The 25,030-nt window shown below is 34.5% G+C and overlaps 1 protein-coding gene across 1 annotated transcript in view; it reads left to right on the top strand.

The window, feature by feature from the left end:
- The window catches only part of LOC106641329 (uncharacterized), a 232,788-nt gene continuing 207,758 nt past the window's right edge, over positions 1 to 25,030 (top strand). The window contains exons 1-3 of the mRNA XM_089591752.1: positions 1 to 77; positions 14,510 to 14,605; positions 19,381 to 19,588. Coding sequence (XP_089447878.1) covers positions 1 to 77; positions 14,510 to 14,605; positions 19,381 to 19,588 — 381 coding nt within the window. The remainder of the gene's footprint in view (positions 78 to 14,509; positions 14,606 to 19,380; positions 19,589 to 25,030) is intronic.

A 25,030-nucleotide genomic window follows, 5' to 3' on the forward strand; every position in this document is an offset into this window, starting at 1 on the left:
ATGCAGGTTGCAAATGAGCCAATGATGCAGATCGCTACAGCTCTTGGAGCAACGTTACAGCACAAGGCACGCTTCAAGTAGAGATCCAAGAGTATTATGCTAGAGTCCACTTGATTGTAGATGAAATTATACTAATTCTGGTACACGCTTCTAATTTAGCCGAAGTATAGATCAGTACAGGAGTAGTACCTACTGGAACGTCTTTTCTCAAACTAACTGCAACTTTGAGATATACGACGTTCTTTTTAGAGTACTATCTGATTGTACCAAAGACCCTACCGATCAACAAGGGGATGTCATCTACTCTTTTAGATAGGAGGATACAGCGTTCACTTTAGCAAAGGAAAAGATGGACCAAATCTGCGGTTACAGCTTAATTTGGACCGAAAACCCTAAGCTCCTTGTCTTTGAGACGCGAAATGGACATACTTTTGTAGCTAAAGGATCCCAAGATCCTAAAAATATAAATCTCTTTGCATATATGAATTCGACATCCGTTGATGCTCAGAGACATGTCAAATTACAGGTGAAATCGTTGTACCATGATATGAGGGTACAGTGCTGGAGAGTTAAACATATAACATTAAATAACGTTCTCACCGTAGCTAATAAATCCCCTCACTGGCTCGCCTACACCATTAGCTTTATACCTACTGTCACATAAAAGGGCTTAGCTTTATACCTACTGTCACTGGAGAAGCCATTTAAATCATCTAGTGTATACCCATGGAAGTGACTCTAGTGAAAGAAAAAAACTGTGATGCTGAGCTACCAGTAAAAAGCAACGATACCACCATGTTTCTGAAACCTAAAACGCCAGTTCTCAAAAAATGTGAGACAAGAAACGCATGCAATTCTATATTACCTTAAACAAGATAAACAGCAGATGGTATCAAGTATTAGACATGCTAACAGAAGTAAAAACACCTATAGCTTTCAAGCCGATGACAAAGACCACTTGTCAATATGCTGGGCCATCAAACTTAGCCACAAGTAGCATAGACACCCCCAGTGATCTTGAGAGGCTAAGAGATCAAATAATGCTTCCAATCGAGCAGCTGACACTTCTTAATGATATCGCCTGAAATTTGCACCGGCAACGAGCAATTAACCATTGAAGCTCTATTTTCAGGCTTCTCAATAAAGCATCACTGAAGGAATTAGCTAATAATACCTGGAAGCACGTATGGGGAAAACTGACTGCTTTTGGTAATGCTAGTGCAGTATTTGTAGCTATCTATCTAACTCTTCACATAATCAAAGCTATAGCAAAAGAACTAATCTTTAGTTATCTACTATACCAAATTTACAGGTGATTAGTGCGTATGCATGGTGCAGTCTGAAAAACACTTACTAAAATGTTGCTTTTTGTAAGACAAGATCATCCAAATCACCGAAGAAATAGAAACCATAAACCAAAAAAAGACGCTGACATGCAGTACCAAACTTACGTACTAGAATACATGCCCAAAAAGAACCAAACCACTCCCTAAATTCACGATACCTACTTTAAAACTGACCCACCTTATGCCATTTTATCACATCCAACGAAAGAGTAGTGCACAACATATGTACCACTTTTCTCCAAACAGGTGCTCAGTGAACTGCTTCCAGGACTTTTTTCAAAAACCCTTACACCAGTTTTAGGAGAAAGGTGATAGGGGAAGGTAGAGCCCCATGTATACACAAAAATGAAAATTTTTCTTACGATGACATGCATAAATATTCCTGGTGAAGGTTTTGATTAGTGTTTTTCTCTCACCACAGGGTCCCTCATTATTTTTTCCGTACTTTGAGGCACCCTGGAAAAATGTTTGCCAATAAATAGTCATAGATTAAAAAGAATCTACCAACTTGAGTAGTTATTTTTAAAGTATTTTAAGAGAGGACCAACGTGCATCTTAAAAGAGGTGAATCACCTGCAAGTTCATCGTACCTGCAGCACAATGATGATTCATGTACATGCACGCTGGCCTATGCTGACCAGAAATGAAAACCAAAACATTTTTCAACAACTGTAAATGCAAAAGTTTAACAAATAACAGTTTAACTTAAGGGTAAAATTTAATGCGAACATCATTTTGAATTACGATATAATAACATAAGGTTGAATATTGAAATAGTTTAGAACTAATACATATAAATGAGCGAAAATAATAGTTAAAGCCAGAGTTGTCACACATAGTTAGAAACAAACAGTACACACTTTACTACTAGCAAGAAACCGCATAGCATATAAACTACGAGAAGCCTGGTAAACATCTTTATTAACTTTCAAAGGATTACTAAATTTTTACCGCTCAAGCTCGCAAGCTCATGATTTACTGAGTATTTTTTTTGCATCACATTAATAATCTTATAAGCATACTGCCATAGTCTTATTTGTTATTTAGTTAATTGCTAATACTTTTTTCAAATGTAAAGGAAAACGGAAAAGTTAGTCCTTTTCCTTTTCTTGACTTGGAGATGTCGAGAGAGAGAGAGAGAGAAAGAGCCTATATGCCCACCTTTAATAGGGGTAATGGAATTTCCTATTCCTCAGGGTATCACAAGCTGACTCTCTCTTTAGCGACTAGCAGCAAAAACATGTTGACTAAAGTTCAACTTAAATTCCGTATTATTTTTGGTACATTATAATGATCATTCAAACTACCAGTAAATCTAATTATGTGAGCTTGCGACAAGCAAAGTACTATTATGTTCATCATCATCCTGACAACCGAAATTCTTCTTCTTATTATTATTATTAATACTATTATTATTATTATTATTATAATTAAAATTACTATTGTGATTATTATTATTACTATTATAATTATCATTATAACTACTACCACAAATACTATAATTATAAGTTTCTATGGCAGCGGCTACCATTTTTGGAGTTTAAGTAGTAATATAAATTGAAAAATCGTAACACACCGATCGTTTATTTACCTGAGCATTAATTAAATTGTTAAGCAATTTTCACTGCTCTTTTTGCAACGAGTTTAGTTAAACAATTCAACTGTGTTTAGTACTAGAAAGTAGTAATATTATTTTGTTTTTATAATAATATTAAGTCATACTGAAATCCTGTCAACCTCTAATATAAAAGGAAGAGAAACGGCATAAGCAGGGATATCACCTTCCTTTATCTTGACGCAAGGAGGAGAGTGAGCCAGATATGGAAAGTGCAAATTCCTGAGTGGCCTCACTAGATCAGTTCTAGCCAATTAGATTTTTGGCTATTGACATTATTGTGAGATTCTCCCCCGGCAAGTTTTCCTGCATTTTTATCAAACCAGCGAGTGACTGAGGTCCGCTACTACTTTTAAAAAGGCCTGGATTTCCTGAAAAAATTAGTTAATAGTTAGAGTCCACCTCTACCTTCACTCAGTTTTCTACGATCGTGGTACAATTCAAATCTGACGTTGACTGCCTTTTTTTGGACTGGTTCGCCATGTACTCCTATTTTATACTTAAAAAAATAAATGTTATTGTTTTTATCACAAATTTTCATTATTTCTTCTTCCCGTTTTTACCTTTTTTCGGCCCGGTTCATAACTTAACATTGCGTGGTACTATAAAAGTATCTGTGGAACTTTAGGTATGAAATAATCTCTTTAAACTGTGCATAAAAACTAAAACAAATACCATTACTCGTGGTGACATTGGTTTATTCTAGTTAGGTTGCTAGTAAAACCTTTATCGGCTCTCTTATCTGACCCCTAGAAACAGTACCTTTGCTCGTAACGGTATTGGAAGTTTCTAGTTCACGAATGACCACTTATTCGACACGCTACTTCAGGTGACTTCAACAAACCTTATTTGCACCGTGAGTGAGTGCATCGGGATACTGCACAACAACCGTGTTCCCTTTCGCAAATACTCTATTTTGTCAATTCAACTACCTTCTAGTCCCACGTCACTCTTACGTGCCCAGTGTGGGTTCCGACTAGTTCAGCACAAGCTTTAGACTTAAAAATAAACCATCACGCCAACGTAACATCATCTTGTATACGGTGTAAGGCTGTACATGCTTCAACAAATGTATAACAGTCAATGCCATTGACAGTTTTTAAGTTATCTAAACTTGTGGCACCTTTAACAATCAATAATAGTAAGCAAAAACAAAAAACTCTTAATGCATCTAAATTAGCAATTGGATTAACAGAGTAAGTACGACCAATACAATTAAATAGCTTTTTTCTTCGCTCCTACAATCAAATTTTTTTCCATTCCTTTCTTTAGGTTTACAAATATTGTATTTAAAGATTTGAACTTATTTGTTGTGTTTTCAAGATCAATCTTAGGCATTACAAGTAAAATATCTTAAAAATATAGTTAATTGATTAATTTAATCATGTTTATTGGTTCTTCTAGATTCATATGTGTTAATATTATTTATTGATTTTGTTGTATCAGTAATAAAACGATAATATTTTTGTTGTTGTTAAAGAATACACTTAATTTATGTCACAACGCTTTAATAAAACTGAGAAAACTTTACTTCGTACACATTTTTATTTAATTATGATCCCCAACTGACAGAACATTATTTGTCATTTGCATAGGTGCATCAGGATTATCCGAAATAGTTACTGCAGCTGTATTATGACCTTTCAAAAAAATTTTACTAAATATTCAACAGGTTAGATTCGTAAAACTATTTTAACATTCGTATGGCAATAAAATTTGAGTAACAGTTACAGATTATGAGAAACAACATGACGATAATCTACAAAATAACCACTAGAACATTAGTAAGTTTTTCCATTATGCCTTCTACTAATAAATGGAGTAATTATCATCGTCTATTACACTTTTATCTTAGAAAACCTCCGTAGGTCATGGATCATGTTTCTTATTACTAAGCCGTATCACATATAATTATTAGTTAGATCGGGAATTGCCGGTAGTATACATATGTTAACTTGCTCGAAAGTCGTAACTTCATTATTTCTATTAAGTGTACAAGCAGTATGCACGTGTGGTACACCACAGGTATTAGATTTAATAAAGTATACGTTACTTGCTACTTACCAAAATAAATGATTTTTCATTAAAATATCTTTTATCCCTAATCAATTAGGATCACATGTCATCATAATAAATTAATCTGATTTACAGTAGTTCCCCTGAGTTTTGATATTTTGTATCATGCTGTGAGGTGGGCCTATGCAACTTAATAAAAGAATTACCATTCTACCAACTTGTTACATTGTATTTTCGTCATTGACAGAATAAATGAAAGTAATGATCCTTTACTAAGATTTCATACTCAGTTGCTTCTAATTTTTGATTCTAACTTTTGGATTTCTTTACTTATCAGAATATTCAACTTTACAAACGCATTATAATATCTCATTATTCGATTTAATATTTTGATGAATTCATAATTAACTTGACGTTTATGTTACGAAATTGTGTTACTTTTTAAAAATTGTAGATAAATAACGGACCGTGAGAAGGATGTTGACCAATCTACGGTTTTAAACTAGTGTTTATTGTTTAATAAATGTTTCCTTGTATTTTAAAATAATATGTATCTGGTTGTCATCTGTAGGAATTACTTACCTTAGCATTGAATAGAGCAGAGCATAATCAACTACTTTATCGACGAATGTTTCAAAAAAAGGCTGTAGATTTCTCAAGAGTCTTCTTAAAAAAGGTGTTTTAATTTTACAGCAAACTATGAAAAAGTTATCATACATACTTAAGCGTGATAACAACTAGTATTTAAATAATTAATTAATGTCACACTCTACTGTTCAAAATGTTTAGCCTTACGATGAATACACAAACTACTCGTGTCACTGATATAACGGTTTTTTTTGTTTCCTAAAGTTATATCATTCAAATTATTTGTTGCATAAACATTTATATTTTCAAATGTATTACTTTTTATAGTAAGAATAAGATTGGTTTTAAAGTAAATCGTTTGAAATAAATATTAAGCAACAATTTCATCATTTTTGCAGTTTTTATTGTTTTTAATATTTTTATAACTAATTTTTTCAAAGATAAAGTTGTTCAGGGATAGCAGTTCAAGAATTTTTACTTAAAAAATGCTTTATGTGTAACAGGATAACGTAAATTAATCTTTATATGGAATGAAGACGTGAAAATTGACTGTTTTTTATTAAGGAGGTTCCACCAAGTAGGGATACTAATCTGCTTTTTGGAGCTCTAATTTGCTCAGAAAACCTCGAGGGTTGGCTCCACTGTCACAAAATAAAACATACGCTATCCTACAAAAATACGACAACTCGATTAATTATAAACAAAATGTCTTAAAATTTTTTGTGGTTATCTATATTGTTCACGACAGCATTGAAAAAAATGAAATTATAACCTACAACACGTGTGTACTAATAATACCTGATACTTTTGATTCGAGTTGCAAATCATTAGTCTAAGTATACCTGCTATAAACCTTATTTTTAAAAAAGCGAGCTTCAAGCATGAATTTCTCAAAATTTTGACCAGTTAAGGACTGCTTGGTGTAATTCTATGACTCGATTTTCTTCATTCCATGACATTAAAAAACTGCTACTTAAACTTTTTTATCTGTTAGACTATATTAAAAAATACTTTTTATTAATATTATTCAGACACAATTGCTGATGAAATACAATGATTTTTTTTCTTTTTTTTTTCTCATTACATACATAGATTTTACTATACTGCACATTTCTTTATCTAAACTACATTTTTTAAAATCAATATCAGAACCCAATTAACCTATATAATACTTTTTTAAATGATATTAAAATACAGTACTTCATCTCATTCAATGTCTTCATATGATCTTTTTTTTGTAGTTGTGGGAGATGGTGTTGCAACTGAAGTTTTTTTTTCTACTTAGAAACAAATTTTTACTGTAACAAATATTTTCAATTTTTTAAAATAAATTTCATATATCTTTATTATTACAACAAACCGTTAAACTATGGTGATCTTTTTTTTAATTTAGTGTTATTAGTTTCAATATCGTCCATGATTGTATCTTTCAAGGAAGACATCTAAATGTGACACTGTAAGATGTTGCGCGGAAATCTCAAAATCAAGAAATAGCCAAAATCCTTCTGAGGAACAAATATATCATCCATTGGCAAAGTTGGCAGTTTTACAAGCATTTTTAACTTAAAAAGTAGCACGATCAGTTTTTTTCTTGATGTATTTGCAAACATATTTAATTGATTGCACTAAATGACAAAAATCGACGTAAATTTCATTGAAACATTTAAATAAGACAGCCCAGTACGGTACAACCCATTAGTTATTAATTTGTACATGTTTACTATGAACAGTAACTAGAAAATAATGAACTACATCTTCAGGATCTCTTCTATGATAGGTAGGGTAGCCATCATCTGCAGTTTGGGTTTCCCTGACAAAATTTTGAGGATACTTTTTTGTACATTTTCAATTATCCATAAATACTGAAGCCATATTAAATCCGCCGCAAGGTCTATAAATCATATTTTTTGAAATGATACTTAATAACAAGGGATCTTGTTGAGAATCTGGTAGCTTAGCTGGAAAGATATTGTCTATTTCATCCAGCTCAGTTCTTGTTTTAGATCATAAAAGTATGTGCACGAGAGATACGCCTTATTTTTTCCATTTGACATCATAGATCTGAGCATATACTCCACCGTATATTGCTTTCTTCGTGAGAACATCTATAAGTTTTCTTTGTTTCAAGCAAAAAAATATTGAAATAATGTCATGCCTGTCTCAAAATTTATAATGTTTGTGTGTTTTATTTTTTATTTCCAACCTTTGAGGGTTGCATGTAAAGGTGTTAAATAAACATGGAAGCTGTAGCACACGTATGTAAGCCATTGCATCTTGAATTTTTTCATGCATATATCGCAGTGAACCAGTGAATAATAATGGTATAGTTACAAGCTGTCTAATACTAAAGGGTTCAATGTTATTATCATCATTTATTGCGTCTGCATTAATGTTATTTCCAGCACGTAGTTGTTTTTGATGTGTTCGTAAGTAAAACAAATGCTCTCTAATCATTATTGCTATTGTATTAACTACAAACTGATTGAGTAAGCTCTCATAATAAAGCAGGTTATTTGTACGATAAATCTTACATATATATAAAGCAAAGTCGCTAAAACCGTTGTAATCGCTAACCGCGAAAACTACTGAACCAATTTTGGTGAAATTTTGCACACTGATTCATGATACTTCCTAGATGGTTTTAGTATAGTTTTTGTCTTGAAAAATTAAATAATAATAGCAATAATTAAGCACAAAGTTTTGCAAACATACGCCAGCTTTTCACTTTAGTTCAGTAAAATCCGCTAGGTGGCGTCGACATAAGATCGAGGCTACCTGCAACATAATGAAATAAGTGTGGTTATAATAGGCCGGAGCGTCTCGATAGTGCTGTAGTCGACCTTCAGCAGTTCAACGATCTCTATAGAGAATTCTGATCTTGCAGCTGGGTATCCCAGTTACGGACGCCACTCTTCTCTGAGGGGGAAGGGATCTAGATGTCCATTCACCCTGAATCTCGACGAGTGCAATCAAAAAAAAAATTAATTCCAACCGATGCCGTCTCTGTCACAATACCAGGAGACATATCTAGCCAGAGCACAATCTGCACCGACTCTCCAGAGTTGTGTGGTAGTCCCACCATCCCACCTGGTGCAGTTAGAGAAATAGTGGCTACAAATGTGAGCAAGGAAAAACAGCTCTGAGGGGCATAAGCAGCCACGACTGCTACCTTCTTGGTCGTCGCTTGGACGTCCCCAACTCGCTTACCCACATGTTTCCGTCCAACAATGAGCGGTTGGTTATCCGGGGAACGACCCGAAGACAAGATATTCTTTGGTCAGCGGCGTACCTCTCCTTCTATCACAGTCTCCGTACATCGAGACGCCCAGGGTAAGAATCAAGCAACCCGTAGCCAGCTCTTCATTATCAGGAATAATAATAAAGCATAGTTTGGAAGTCTCACCACTGGCGCTTTTTAGGGCCATTATAAGTATTTACGTTCCCTACTTAACCATGAATTTCATCGGTTCTTTTTAGCATCCACCTAAGTGTAAACTATTTTGCCAACTAATACATTTTTATTACCATTTTCGGAAGCAATTCATCAACTAAAAGACTATATTAACTAAAGACAGGCATTATTAAACCAAGTCAGCCATTCACTAGCAGACTTCACCTGCGGAGTTGTTCTTCGCAAGGCTGGAAAACCCGGTGACCGACAATTCTATACTGACTTCTCGACTCTAAGCATTCAACCAGGAATCACTGATCCTCTCTAAGGTCTGCGCTGGGTGAACCTACAACAGCTGTGAAGGAAAAAAAACTTGAGCCAACGGGACATCCTCCACTGGACAAGTATCACTAACCAATCTTCCTATCTAGGATCACCAAAACAACTGAATCTGCAAATGAAAAAGGTGCTTTAGACACCAACGTCTTCGACGTTATACTGGGAGACGTTGGGAAAAAGCACTACAACTAGCTCCGAAGCTTCGGATTTTGTAATTTTTCTCCTAATCAGTCTAGGTCTTTAACAGCAAGCCAGAGAAGATCAACTTGATGTATACAGGCAGTCACAATTTCTGTTAACTGTTGTCAAGAAAGAGTTAACTTAAGAAGCTTACCGGTCTTTTTTAGGGCCATCGGACGTTGAACTACCTTTCCAAAAAATATATAAGAACTTAACAAAGTTGACAGAAAACAGCTTTTAGGGGTCACAAAAATTTTAAGCATGCCAAAAGTCGCAAGAGGGTGAATTGAAAGAAAAACTTCAAGTGTATCTAATAAATACAATTTTACTTAGGCGTCAAGAAACTGACGCAAAAAATTTATCGAGATTGAAACAGCAGCGTCAAAATCGACAACTAAAGAGTCCAATACGTGAGAGATCAGCTTTTTATTGTACCCTCACAGCAATCCCTGAAATCTTTCAAGATCCTACTTTAGATTTTTTAATGAGAAGAAAATGTATTTGTGTTTTTGTGGCAATAAAAATGTAGGGTTAAAGGTCCAGGACTTTGTTGCTCTAGTAATAAAGTTGTGAGATATGAGAAAAAAATTTTTTTCAAATATAAATTTGTTGGGGGTTTAAAATCTTAACAGCTTTTAAAAATAGCTGTTTTCGTGAATCACACGGAAGAAACTGTAAATCAACTGCTTCTTACGGACACCGATTATTTTATGGCATAAAGAACGTACGGTACTTTTCAGCATAATTATTTTTTTGAATTCTGACACCTTATTATTTGACCAAATAAACTATATGGATTCCGAAAAAATATGTTTTTAATAAGAATATTTTTGTTTTGAGATGTATCAGGAATATGTGTAAAATTTCTAACTGAAAATGTTTCACATTACATGTCAACACACTACGGTGTTTTTTTTCGTTAGTCTTGGGCGAAGCCGAGACGGGGGGCTGCTATTTTTTACATAAAGCTATAAGAGCAGAATCACATGCAAAAAAAAGTTTTGTTTCGAAGACTGTTAAGTGTTATATCAATAAAATATCTATCTTCTTCGAAAACAAACATAAGAGGATATTGCAAGGAGTCGTATAATCGGAGGAGCTCAGAAACTCGTTTCAACCGCCCATGTCAATAATGTAAAATAAAGTTTTTTGAGTATTTTTCTTCGTCAACTATTAGTTTAGTGACTTTATTTACCCTGGGTGCATTGTGTCGTCCTCGATATTTCCTAACAGAGGCTCGGTTGACATTAACTATTAATTTTAAGTTATCAAGTTACTTAGCTGTTCAAAAATCATACTTGGATTTAAAAAATTTTTATAAGAGGATTGCAATCATGCATAATTTTTTGAACTAATTCAATTAAATTTTTTTTTAGGGCATTATCTGACTGAATAGAAATTTGTTCCACTTTGGACATGGAATAAATTTGTAAGCCTATTAAGAGGTACACTTGACCTTAAACTTCGAAAGTTGACATAAAGTTCTCTTTTCTGACATTTTAACCTTCAAATGATTTTATTTAAAATAAAGTATTGTAATTTCTGATATTATCAGAGAAGTATTCTAATAGAAGTTGTTTGTCTATCAACTGACACCTTACCAATTTAGGAGGGTTTTCGAACGGATCAAGAAATACTTTACCGTCAGAGCAACAAAGCCCTGAAACTTTATCTTGTCATTTTTTACCACCATAGTAAGTGCAACTCCAAATCATTCCACTTATTTGAATTGCCAAAAGATTCAAGTAATCAATGTCAAGGTTATTATAGAAAATGAATCTGTCATTTAAATAACTATTTATTAGTCAACCTAACCACTGCTGTTCTAATCTCGATAAACTTTCTGCATCTTTCTGCATCAGTTTCTTGATGCCTTAGATTATAAACATTTAAAGAATGAGAACTTCTTTTTCCAATTTACCGTCTTGTACTTGGAGGCATTGTTTAAAATCTTTGCGAGCCCTTATAGGAGCTGATTTTCCAAAACTATGTCAGATTGTGATATATATTTTAGCAAAGTTGTTCAACGTTCAATTTCCCTCAAAAGCGACAATGAGATTAACCAAGTTGACTAAGCACTAGTCTTGGAGGAAAGGTAAATTTCTGGTTCAAGTGTTCAGAGTGTAGAGGGTCGTCCAGGGCTGGGGTTCCCAGACTCTCAACAAACAGCTCTGCTCTTGATGTCTGCCAGTATATGGCTGATTTTTTTTTTTTTAATTCAGCTAGCTTTATATATACGTAGACCCTAGGTGAATAAATAATTGTAATACGCTATAAGACATTAGTCCGAAAGAGCAGTGCTCATGAAAGTTGTAGTTTTGACAAGGTTGTTACACATTTAATGGCTCTTAAAAGGACTGATGAGATGAATGGTAGTTAAATCGAAGAAGAATAAACTAATGTAATATATAATGTCCCTTAAAAAGGCCAGTGGTGATACTTATTGTTTTTTTTTTTTTTTCTTAATGATGAAGAGCTGGCCGTGGATCGGTGATCTGATGAACTGGATCTGGCGTTCTGTAAGTGGCAAACATCTGCCGCTTGACTTTGCTTAGTTGATGGAGATCTAGGAGCTTGGGTATCTGGACGCAGGGTTTCTTGACCTTTACCTATGGAGTCTCTGCCCATGGAAAATGTGCTAAAAAAAGGTACGATTGCCAAAGAATATTTCATATTTGGGTTGCTCCCTAAATCTCAAAGTGCTGACTGTTACTCAAAGGAATGGGTCTGGAGAATACCTTCTACGTGACAATGCTGTTGGGACAAACCACTGAGGAGGAAGCTGATAAAATTTTCAGCCAATGTGGCTATTCAAACTCCTTAGGCTTGCTGTCCCTGGCTTGCTGTTATAGCAATAGTTGCTATAATAGCACTAAGTCAGTTGAAAGAAGGGCCTTGAAAACCTGTCGTGTTGAAGGAGCAGGTTTAGCTTAGGTTGGACGTCTCCAACTGTTTTTTCCAAACAAGACGTTTAGCAACTGGAATGTGTAGCTGCACATGCTATATTCAAGATCACTGTCCCGTATACTCCCTTACTCTAAGCAGATGATATTATACAAGCACGCTTTATAACACTCTTTCACTTTAGTTTCTAAGCATACACATAGGACACTCATCGTTCCGTTACAAGGCGTATACCTATAAAAATTAAAGCAAACTTTTTGCCCATACGCGTGCCAAACAAATATTCACGTTAGAGACACATACATACGCACGCACGAGCACATACACACACATTTCATCTGTATCCTTGCAGTTTTACAATGTATAAAGTCCCTACTGTTATATACAACACTATCCAAGTCGATCATAAAACAGTTCACAAAGATATAATGCGACTCATTACGAAAAAAGAAGCGTTACATGTTCAAAAAATCATCCTAAAATCATGATGATAATACTCACAGCGAAAACTGAACTTTATTTTTGTGTTACACGATGTACTGTATCCCTTACATTATGTATTAATTTATTCGAGCTGATAATCTAAAACTCAGTGAAGATACAATGTATTGTTACGGGATAGCGTTACGGGCTCTTAAAAAAAAATAGCGTCACGGGTTCTTATAAAATCGAGATCGTAACCTACCAAACGCACATTAAGCTTCGTCACTGCACTTATAATGTATAGAAACCAGCTTAATCTTAACCCGCCACCTTTTAAGTCAATAACTGAACGCTTTAAAAAGTTACATAACATTTCTTAGCGTTACAGTCTCTTACTTTTTATTTTGGGGGAACACCATCTTAACATTTGCAAACCTGTAGAAATGGCTTAATGGAGAGGAAAAATCAGAGAAAATTTCGGCAACATTCGCAACCTTTGTTGAACACAAAACGGCCTAATTGAAAGATCCATAATTAATCGCATTCGTTTGTGAGAGTGTTTTTTGTTAAAATTATATATTTATAAGATTTTGGTCCCAAAACTCAAACAGCAGCCAATTCTTGGATACAATTTTCTTTGGCCGTCTTAAATGCATGAAAAAATTATTTGCATTCATTTATTTGAGATTTCATACCGTAGGAAACTTAAAATTTCTGTGTTTTGATTCCAGGTGTCATCAAAACTACAAATTTTTGAATGAGACATAAGTCCGTAACGCTAATTTAGCCACTTTTGTGTATCTCAAACCAAAGGAATACTTTTTAATGGTCAGAATTATGTTGTACCTTCAAAAGTAAGCATCCCGTAAATATTTTAAAAGATTTCCAGATCAATATCTCCTCAAATGGCTTTGTAATCGACTGGGACATGAAATATGCCATTTTCAGTAGAATGACCCACACTTATATACATGCACATATACACACAAACTTAGTTCTGACAAATTAAATACTCTACATGAAATTAATTTATTGATTTTATATTTTATTCCTGAGGTAGCGGTGACTTTCTATAGACAAGAGCTTAGTCATAATATCTGCTTCATTTTCTGAGAAAGCTATCCATTCCTTTCTTACTTCGTCTTGTTGAAGACAACATTTAATAAAGTCTCCATGGGTATCAGCTGAATAATTTTTTGTGCTAGTCGTTTCTATTTCTGACAGTTGTCTCTAAATAGTTACCAAATCGTCATTAAAGTTTTTTCACTAGTGACTTCCATTCATCTTAGTACATTTGACTGCCAACTGATTGTCACACCAGATTGTTACAGTGTACATAATTTTGCCTATGATTATTCGAATGCCTTTGTCTAAAGAGATAAGTTCTTGACATGCATGACTCGTGGCTAAATACTCTGCTTGACAAGTAGTCAGAATAACATATGACTGCTTATGGCTTCTTCAATGTATAGTATCCTGGAACAACTTTATGATGAAACCCCCGGTGGTGATAGAGTTTTCTAGGTCTACTGAAACTAGCGTCAGTCATGGCATCCATATTATTATCTTTATTTCTGAAAACTAGACCTGTTTCATGAGTGCCTATGAGATACCGAGAGACTCTTTGAACATTTTTCCAGTCCAGTTTAGTAGGTTCCAACTGTCGCCGGGATAAGTAGTTAACTGCAAAGGATACATCTGATTCAGTCATTCCTGCTTGGTAGAGGAGACTTCCTATGGCCTCTCTATAAGGGGCTTTGGTCCATTGTGCTACTTCTGCTCTATATTCCTCTTAGTTTTTCAATTTCTTATTTTATACTTTTCTCGTTACCATGGGAGTTTTCGGGGGTTTGCTCTCAATCATGTTGAATCTTATCAAATTTTTTTAAGTAGACTCTGATTAAGTGAGATTAAGAATTCTCTGACTTCTGTCACTGAAAATGTCCATGCCCAGATAATGTTTGGGTCCTCCCCAATCTTCTACTTGGAATGTTGTACTTAAGCTTGACTTGATCTCACTCATTTTAGTTATTTTATTTCCAACTAGTACGACACCATTAACATTTAATACTAGTATTACCGTTTGGTTATTTTTCCTCTAAGTAAAGAGACAAGGCTCATTACTATCTTTTTCAAGACCAAGTTTTAAGATTTTCTCAGTAAAAAATTTATTCCATATTTTGGAACTTACGCGAAGATCATACGTGGATCTTTTGAGTAGACAAGCCTTTTGGCCTTTGTGCTCATCTGAACTACAATTTATTCCATCTGGGATATTTATAAAAACATCTTCTTCCTTAGTTCTATTAAGGAAGGCAGATTTAACATTCATCTGATAAACGTCATGATCGTATTTATTAATAATGGCTGCTCTGATTACCACTGGTCTGGAGACAGGGGCATAGGTTTCTCTGAATTCATACTCCCTCTTGTCTTTGAAGCGTCTGATAACCAGTCGTGCTTTGTAAATAGGCTCTTCATTTGGGCCGACTTTTCTTTTAGCCACCTATCTTAAGACTATAGTGTGTACTTTGACACCATTTTTATCTAATGATGGTTTATTTACTATTTTCCACACTTTGTTTGTTTCCATAGATTCATGTTTTTCTCTGATGGCTTGTAGCCAATGTATTTTATTGTCTGAATTTAAAGCTCCTCTGTACGACACTAGATCTTAGTTAATTTTAGCTAAAAAGACATAAGTTGTTTCATCCTTTAGTCTTCAGTTTTCTTGCTCTTTAATGTTTATGTTAGATACCCAACTGATATCATTAAGAGCAGGACTTTTTTCTGACAGTCTAAGATGAAACCAAGTTGGTATGTTGGTTCTGGCTTTCCTGTTTGGTAGCTTCTTAACTGTAGTGTCTAGTTTCTCAGTTCTTTGATCAGCTTCTCTTTTCATTGGTTGCCTTCTTTTTGCCTTGATGATAGTGTTTGCATGATCAGACTCTGAAGTGTGTTCTGAACTATTAGGATTGTCACGTTAAAAATCCGATTGACATTTTAAAACTTTTATTAAATTATTTTCTGTTGAGTTGATTATGTTTCCACTAATAGTTTTGTATGCAATTTTCTCAATTAACTTAACATTCCAGAGATTAAAAGTTACTTTGTCAAAGAAAGCCAGAACAACTAACTGGTCAATATATAGCCTACTAATATATCTTTTAAAGCTCTTTCTGGAAATTTGGATTTAGCTATTGGGATTTTAGCATACGCTTAGCTTCTAAAACGTCTGATTTAATTAATATTAGCCTTCTGAGCCTTACTAATTTGGATAATTGAAGTTTCTAACTTCTTGCTTTAGTATGGAGTTCTGTTGTAGATGTGCAGTGCTACATCAGTAGCTAATGTCCACATACTGATTGGCAGCCCTGAGCCAACCATCATTGTTCTACTTTTTCATTGTATTAACTTATTGAAACGCTCTGAGGTAACATTTAGCTTTAGACTATGTGGTGGCGAGAATTTACCCATAGTTTTTTCTCTTTTCACGACTTCTGAAACTTTTTTGCCAGTGAATTCCGTGCTATTATCTGTTCTGATAAAGCATATTTTATTGTCACTGCCTAATAGACTCCTAACATGTTTCAGATATTTTTCTAGACAATCTCCTGCTAGACCTTTGTTCTTTACTGCGTGTGCCGTGGCGTATCTAGAGTAGTCGTCTAATACCACAACTATGAATCGATTTTTGCCTGGATATGAATGTAGTTTTATTGGACCCATAGTGTCCACATGTATTTTTTCTAAAGGCTTAGAGGCTCTGGCTCTGACTTCTGTGAATGGCAATTTTTTCTCTTTAGCTAATTTTCATATTTCGCAATCTATTACTAAATCTGTGAACTTAAGCTCTTATAATATTGCCTCTGATTTTTGTAGTTGTTTTGAATATTTTAAGGACGTACGCCCCAATTTAATATGCCACAATAAGCCATTATCTACTTTTTTCTGAAAGTTCGGGGTATTATCTAATTTCATATCATTTTCAAGCATGCACTTATGTTGATCTAAGATTATGTTTTAACTTAAAATTTTTTTAAATTGTCAAGATCATTCTGTTTCTCCCACCCAATCTCAGACTGATTATATTGAAGGTTGCTCGTGTCACTGGAGATCTCTTAAGTTTGACTCTCTTGCAGGTTCATGATGTCTATCTGAGATTGTTCCATGATCTTGTCTAACGAGACTAGATGTGCTACAAATAAATGTATACTATAATTTTCACTCTAAGTGTTCTGTTAGTTATCTATTACTTTAAAATCTATGATCTTATTTGGTCTTTTATATTTTCCTGATATGTTTTTTGTTCCTGTTTCCTTATTGAAAAACTCTAATCTTGTATTCTTTAGATATGTGCCAAGCCTCGCATCAGCAAATTGTCTTAGCAAGATAACATTATTTATAACGTCCTTTGCAGCTAACACATTTTTCAATTCAAATTATGCATCTGGACTTAATTTCCGAATTAAATCACCTTGACCATCAATAACAATGTTAACAAATTTATTTTTATTTGCACTTTTAATTTATTTGTTAATAGATTTTTAGCAATTTGTTAAAATTAACTCTTTATTGACGATGTGATGTTGCTCCGGAGTCAGTGATAAAAAAAATTTCAATTGTAGTTATCGTCTTAACATTATTATCATTAGCATTAAACTTGTTTTTCCGTTGTTGCTTTGCTTAAAAGTTTAAAGTGCTTCAGTCGATTAAACGTTTGAAGTTTACGAGTGACTTACTTAGATTTTCCAAAATTACGCTGTCTTCTGAATGATTTTGATCTATAGATTTTTGATTCCTGTTATGCATAAAATTTTAAAAAGAATTTTTGTTATCAAAATTATTGTTTCTCTGATTATAAGTGGTGGAATTTTATAAATTGGGTATCTCTAAACTCTGAATAAATCGGATTTTTAAGGGCTCTGTGGCTTTGGTAAGCCCATATATTTTTGTTGCTACCAGTTGAAGAGCTTTATTGATTGATATTGCTGCGTTGACAAATTTTGGGATCTGTTCGAAAGCTGATGTCATGGCATCGACTGTCTCCTTGATTTAAGTGGACAGTAGAAAGAGCTTACTAGACTGCTACGTTCCAGATTTCCAAAACGACTGATTATTCTGATTAAATGTTTCTTGCTTCCAATCTTTGATGATGACAAGTTTTTCCCGTAAAATCAGGATTCTAAATTCCTGGATGCTTTAATTTATTTCATTCTGTACAATCATTATTCTATGTTGCTTGGATTTTCAAATCACAGAGATTGTTTGTTTACTAAACAAGCATCCTTTGTAGGTCTCTCTAAATAAATAATCACATTCTACATCTTTGAAAAAATAACATTGAACGGAAATAAAAACAAAATTCTCGATTGACAAATCAATTATACCTTTACTACCATTTTCACTCTGAATGAACTTGTCCTCTGGATTTCTCAGAGTCTTTGGAGTATGTTGACCTTCCAGATCAAAGTTTGCATTGTCATTTTTTTCTATCGAAAATCCACATTTACCAAACAAAATTATATTTACGCATGCAAAAATGGAAAGGGCCTAACCTTAAAGCCAGATGGCACTGATTGTCTGGCTTGGGTCAGCACCTGGCGTGCTAGGCCCACTAACCTTGAATCCATACACGTGCATCCTTCCAAATAGTGCTGCCGCACTACGTGCAACCCAGTGGCATGGAAGTAAGGGGCACACACGTATGCGAATCTAAGGCTCGTCCACATATTTGAAAGAAAACTCTAAAGGAAGAACCTCTGAATGGATACGAAACTTTGACACGTATTCTCCTCTGAAGTCTCTCCCAGCAACTCTTGTAAGCGCTCCACAAGTCACAGTGCTGGTTGCCCGCAACCTGTCAGAATCGCTTGAATAGATGTAACTGGGGTAGCAAGTTCCAGAAAAATGACGCAACTCCTTGTGTTGGCAAGACTTATTTATATTTATTGAATAAAGAATTATCAAAATAGTTGATTTAAAAACAGTATATGAAACTCTGAATTAAAAAAAAAGCAACATATCTCTGAATACATAAGATACATTCTTCGAGGCACTGAATTAGCAGAGAGCACACGTTGATACCGATGCTACTGGTACTGCTGCTGGCGTGAAAGTGAAGGAGAGCATACAGTCCTTGCATGCAGACAGACATCAGAAACGGTGTCTAGATCCACCTCTAGATGGCCCAACTTGAAGGTTGTTATACATTAGCTAACTTAAAGTTAGAATCCTTGACACAAATAAATAGTTTATATTAATGCTGGCTTTTATAAGTTAACAATCTCTAATATTAGCTAACACTGTTAATGTTGATGGTTCTAGTTACATTATTTTTTTAATAATTATTTTAGTTTTTTAAAAAAGCTTCTTGGTTAAATATTTAAATATATTTGAGTTCTATGAAATTTATAACTGAATAATTATTTCTTAATTACCTAATTTATATATACATGACGATCCCTGGAAAAATAAAGATTATTTTAATAAGAACAGCCAAAGATAATCTTTTTTTAAATATCATAACATATTTGATTTGTGTACCGTTTTTTATATCACAAATAACTATTGCTTACAGGTGCATCAGGCCTCAGAAGTTTAAAAATAACAGTACCAGAGAGAGTGCGTGTTGGAGACTCTGCTCTATTAAGTTGCAGCTATGAATTGGAAGATGCTCAATTGTACACAATCAAATGGTATTTAGATGAGCACGAGTTTTACCGCTATGTACCAAAAAAGGAGCCACCTCACAATATTTTCAAAGTTCGTGGACTCCAAGTTAATGTGAGCAAAAAAGATTTTTCTATAACGTAACACTTAGAATTACAAAGATAATATCTTTTACTTTACGCTACGTTTAAGGGTTAGGACGTAGTTCAATTAAACAATTTAAATTATACGTTGAGGGTTAAAGAGAATGTAGTGAAAGTTGACAAATTAATTAGTACGTTATTCTCTATTAGCTAACTAAGAGTATATTATAAAAAAATTCTAATACGTATTCATCACTATAAAACATTTTAAAAATTATATACCACAATTTCATCAGAAAAATGTAGGAAAGAAGTATTTTATTTATCATTACAGTAATAAAATTAGTACATACATTTGTGTTAATACAATACAAGCAGTAAAAAAAAGATTTTAAAATAATGTTAAATAAAGGGCTTTCGCACTAGCAATCGTACGAATAATTGTGATGAAGAAAATTTTAGCTTTCTGGTACTGTCGCTGTAGTTGTATAAATACAGTAGATGGTTTGTCAATCAACGCATGGAGAAAAAGCAGTTATAATAAGTTATGGAGTCGTAACTTTGAATACATATATCTAAAAAAGACTTAATTTCTAGAGTACACGTATGTAATATTGAATATTAGCAGTCAATAAAAGTGAAGTCTATAATTCCATTAGTTGCGTTTTATTTCCTCTGACCGTTCATTCGTTCGTTTGGACAGATTATATGTTGCAAACGGTCCTATTCACCGTATTCTTCACGTGCCATCCACCAATTTTACATGTGATATTTAAACTATCTAAGGAGATCATGTAATTGGCTAGTCTTTTGATAAAAAATTATACTCGAAGGAAATATTTAAAAGTTCAAGATAATCAATAAGACAACAGGAGTGTAACGTTCAGAACATGGAACAAGCAAATAAAATACGATCCGGACAAAAAACACAGCTTTTTATGGCTTTGCAAGAAACAATAGCATCAAAGTCATTAAAAACTGTAGCAAGTGCTTATTTGACTATTAGCTATATACACACGATAATATCGATCCGTTAAATGTTTTTTTGTAGTCGTATACAGAAATACAGTGGATAAAATTTGTAGCTTAAAATTTATTTGTTAGCTTCTAAGTATATTAATAATGACACTGTCATTATTCGTAAATTGATGAAAATATGGTAAAAACCATGAAAAAAAATAAGCTTAACACTTTTAAGATTGGAAATTCAAAGTGATCAGTGTTCCGTTGGGGGCGAAATGTAAGAAAATAAATAAATACAAGTAAAGTGTATTTAAATTTTCTGCGTTGATTTATTGATGCGCAACGTTTCGCTGACAATATGCGTCAGCCTCATCAGGCTACAAAATTAAAATTAAAAACACACAATGAGCGATCTGAAAGGCTCAAACACAAAAATACAATAAATTTTTTGTAAATTGTTACCACAGGTACGCAAGAATTCGTAAAATTGGTTGACTTACTCGTCACCTGTCGTGCTGTCGACTAACAATAAATTACAACCACAAGCCAGCGCTTATATAGGCGGAGCCGCAAAGGTAGACGGTAAAGGGCGATGAACTCGATCGGGACATTTAAACTTTCGTAGTAAAAGAAGGTATGCTCTATTAAAGGAAAGCACATCCTCCTTTCTATTGATGTTGTGTTTGTCGAGTTTTATATAAAGCATTTCGGAAATAATTCTATTAATAATTCTATTAATATTAATAACTAATAATAAACTGCAGCATATCGTCCGCTTAGGAAAAGATACAACGAATAAATATAAACAGACAAATGTAGTATAAAAGTTTTATTTTAAAAATTGTCCTGCGTCATATGTGGGTGAAACAAAGCGAGCGGCGGAGGTCCGCATCAGAAACATATGAAAAGTAAAAACTCTGATTCCGTTGTTTGTGCACACCAAATCAATTTTGACCATGAATTCGATTGGGATAACTTTAAAATCCTTGACAAAGAATCCAATTATAAAAAAAGAATTATTTCCGAAATGCTTTATATAAAACTCGACAAACACAACATCAATAGAAAGGAGGATGTGCTTTCCTTTAATAGAGCATACCTTCCTTTACTACGAAAGTTTAAATGTCCCGATCGAGTTCATCGCCCTTTACCGTCTACCTTTGCGGCTCCGCCTATATAAGCGCTGGCTTGTGGTTGTAATTTCTTGTCAGTCGACAGCACGACAGGTGACGAGTAAGTCAACCAAACTTACGAATTCTCGCGTACCTGCGGTAACAATTTACAAAAAATTTATTGTATTTTTGTGTTTGAGCCTTTCAGATCGCTCATTGTGTGTTTTTAATTTTAATTTTGTAGCCTGATGGGGCTGACGCATATTGTCAGCGAAACGTTGCGCATCAATAAATCAACGCAAAAAATTTAAATACACTTTACTTGTATTTATTTATTTTCTTACATTTCGCCCCCAACGGATCACTGATCACTTTGAATTTCCAAATTCACCAGAGGGCACTGATATATACTAGCAAAACTTTTAAGATTGATTCATTTAATACTTAAATGTGTGAGTGAATACTTCCGTATGCACTGCTATTAATTTTTTATTTGAGATAAATTCCTTTTCATTTTTTTTGAAGTTAACACAACGTTGATATTTGTATACATGCGACTTGTCCTTTTTACTGACCTTTGAAGCTAGAAACATTACTTTTTCATGTAAAGAGAACAATTTTCAAAGATGTCGCATCGGTTGCAATACTTAATCACCATCTCGTGATTTTGAGATATCTTTTAATTTTTCAATGCATGTACTTATTTCGGATACTAAATAAATTCGTTGCCGTGATGGCATGATTTTTTAGTCAGTGTCCGCACACTTCGAACTTATTATTGCTTTAGTATAATTTATTTTGCATTTGAAAATTCATTTCTTGCTTATTTGTTGTGGAAAAGATATCTGGCCCTCTACAAAGGCTTTCTATGGTTACCACGCACAGTATAGCACCATAATCGTTTTCAAAATGCACCTGATTACATAGGACCATAGGAAATTATGTACGGCGTTCAGTATATTGGCCATATATTATTCTATTACCAGTAATCTTCTTCTGATCAAAGTCATTCAGTTAAAGGTAGGCAGTGTCAATGACGTGACACACAACCTATGATAACCTATTCTGGTTTTGATTCTGGTTCTTCTAATGTCCTTGGACCATACAAGAACTGAGACGCTTGTATGCCAAAGATTAATCTTTTAAAGTAACTATGTTGAGTGAGTGCATCCAGATGCATCATATTGAGTTACGCAACGAACGAATTATGTCTCCGGCTGGGTTCTGTCTACATAGGGACTGTGTTATTGAACTCGATTCTTTTTTGAAAGGACGATTCGGTATTTTGCACACGTTTCCACGTACCTTGTTGAGTACGTCCTGTTGGGCATATTTACAGATTTGGAACTGAGATCCTTTATTCATTACTACGATTTACCTTGAAGACTTGATACTTTTTTTTAGGTTGGTCTTCCCATCTCAGCGTTTCAGGTTATAGACGCACTTTAGACAGAAAAACTGAGAGACACTTAACGGAAGCTCATGAATAGTGCTGTTTTGAGTTGCTCTCTTGCTGCTGGAACTGATAACAGCCTCTTGTTTTGACGCAGAACAGACTACTACTTGATTTGCCATTAGTGACTCTCTCGGGAAATTCATTTCCCGGCCTTTTTTCGAATGGTCCCAATTTCTCTTGCTTTTAATTGAATGTTTTATTTTTAATCTCGTCAAAGTAGTACAGTTTATTAAATTGGTTCCACCGCTTGTATCGGCGTATTGTATATCCTAGAAAATATGCCAGTAATATTGCCGAGGAACATTGCAGTGACATGATCGATCCAATTGCCACCAAATTCATTTGTAGGCACTTAATAACGCCCATGAGATAAAAGCCATTGTCAAGCTTGTGATGGTGTCAAGTGCTCTCGTACGGCTCATGTCACCACCGTTAGTGATGGCATGAAAGTTGAGCCCTATAGCTAGGAGGCACTAGCCTTTTAATAAAGTTTTTTTTTCAGAATAACGTCAATGACCAGGTCAAGGACATAATATCTAAGGACAGCGGCTTTATTGGCTGACACTTAATACAAGGCTACAATCTCTCTGTCGCTCTCATCAAAAAGGGTCTTACTAAAATCTTAAACCCTGTCGAGCAAGGTGAATACCAACTTGGTCAGGATAAGCAGGGTGGCAACGTAGTAGGTGACCTGTATCCAGCAGTGTAGGCTGCCGCAGTCGATGACGACGGGTTTGCTGACATAGTAGACATACCGGGTCAAGTAAATGAAGAGGTAGTCCACGGCCAAGAGTGTGGGCTACGAGTAAAAGCCCATAAAGCCTCCATCAGTTTGTCAACGAGCGCGTATAACCCGTGGAGACGCGTGAAAAATTCTCATGTCTGGAGCCCGTCTAACTACCACGATCCTCGTATTTACCATGCCAAGCAGCTGCTGCAGACCAACTTCTCCTGGTCAACTTCTTCTAGTTGACCAGAGGACTCACGATCTTGGTCAGAACGAAAGTCAGAGCCGTGAATCTAAGTAGCTGACCAGCTATCCAGCGCAAAAAAGTGCTCTTGCAAGCCTCGGCATAGATTCTGACGATGAAGCCGACAGCGAGGACGGCCGAATCCGAACATTTGGTGTCTATCATTTGGTGTAAGCACACGTTTTAGTGTAAATTTTTTTTTACAAGCAAAAAAACAAATTAGATACAGCCATGCTTAAAAACTATATACTACCAGAAAAAGTCAGACAAATCAATTCAGTTGCCGTTACAGCGATGTACCATAATCAAGAAGATCTGAAAAATGTTTTTAAAAATATGGAATAGTAGCAGCAAGGGAACCAACATTTACAAAACATCTCAAGTGCACTGAAAAACAACGATAAAAGAATAACAGAGAATTATCAAATGCACAAAGAAGTATTTTTTCATAAAAATAATAGTAGCGAAAACTGACGTATTGTAGTTCCGCAAAGCATTAAAAGTTAACTCGTGAAAGTGACACATTAAAATATAAGGACACTTGAGGGTACACAAAACAGCATATTATTAAAATAACTTTTATTTTCGGAGATTCATGGCTAAAAATAGCAAAATTGATTGTGTTTTGCGATCTTTATCAAAGAATCAAGTACCTTTCAAGAGCGATGGAGAGAAAATTGAAGCTAATAACAGCAGAATTATCAAAAGAATTATTCACAGTAAATTTATATTGCTCCCCTCCTCATGCTCAAAGGAGAGTGCTATATATTTTGGTGACGTAAGATGCATTCTTAAAATTAGTTTGAATGTATCCTATGAGACAGGTGATAACGTAAGCTTCACTAAAGTGTTTAATTAATATGTATATACCTGACAGCGGATCACAATTAATCTCTTATAAATGAGATAAGGTCAGAAAGTTAAAGCATACAGGTGATCTATAGCTCAATCAGGCATCCACAGTTAAGTCC

The sequence above is a fragment of the Copidosoma floridanum genome, unplaced genomic scaffold, assembly GCF_036245765.1.
Source record: "Copidosoma floridanum isolate Cflo_tuat_1 unplaced genomic scaffold, Cflo_Japanese_pri ptg000013l, whole genome shotgun sequence".
NCBI classification, from domain to species: Eukaryota; Metazoa; Arthropoda; class Insecta; order Hymenoptera; family Encyrtidae; genus Copidosoma; species Copidosoma floridanum.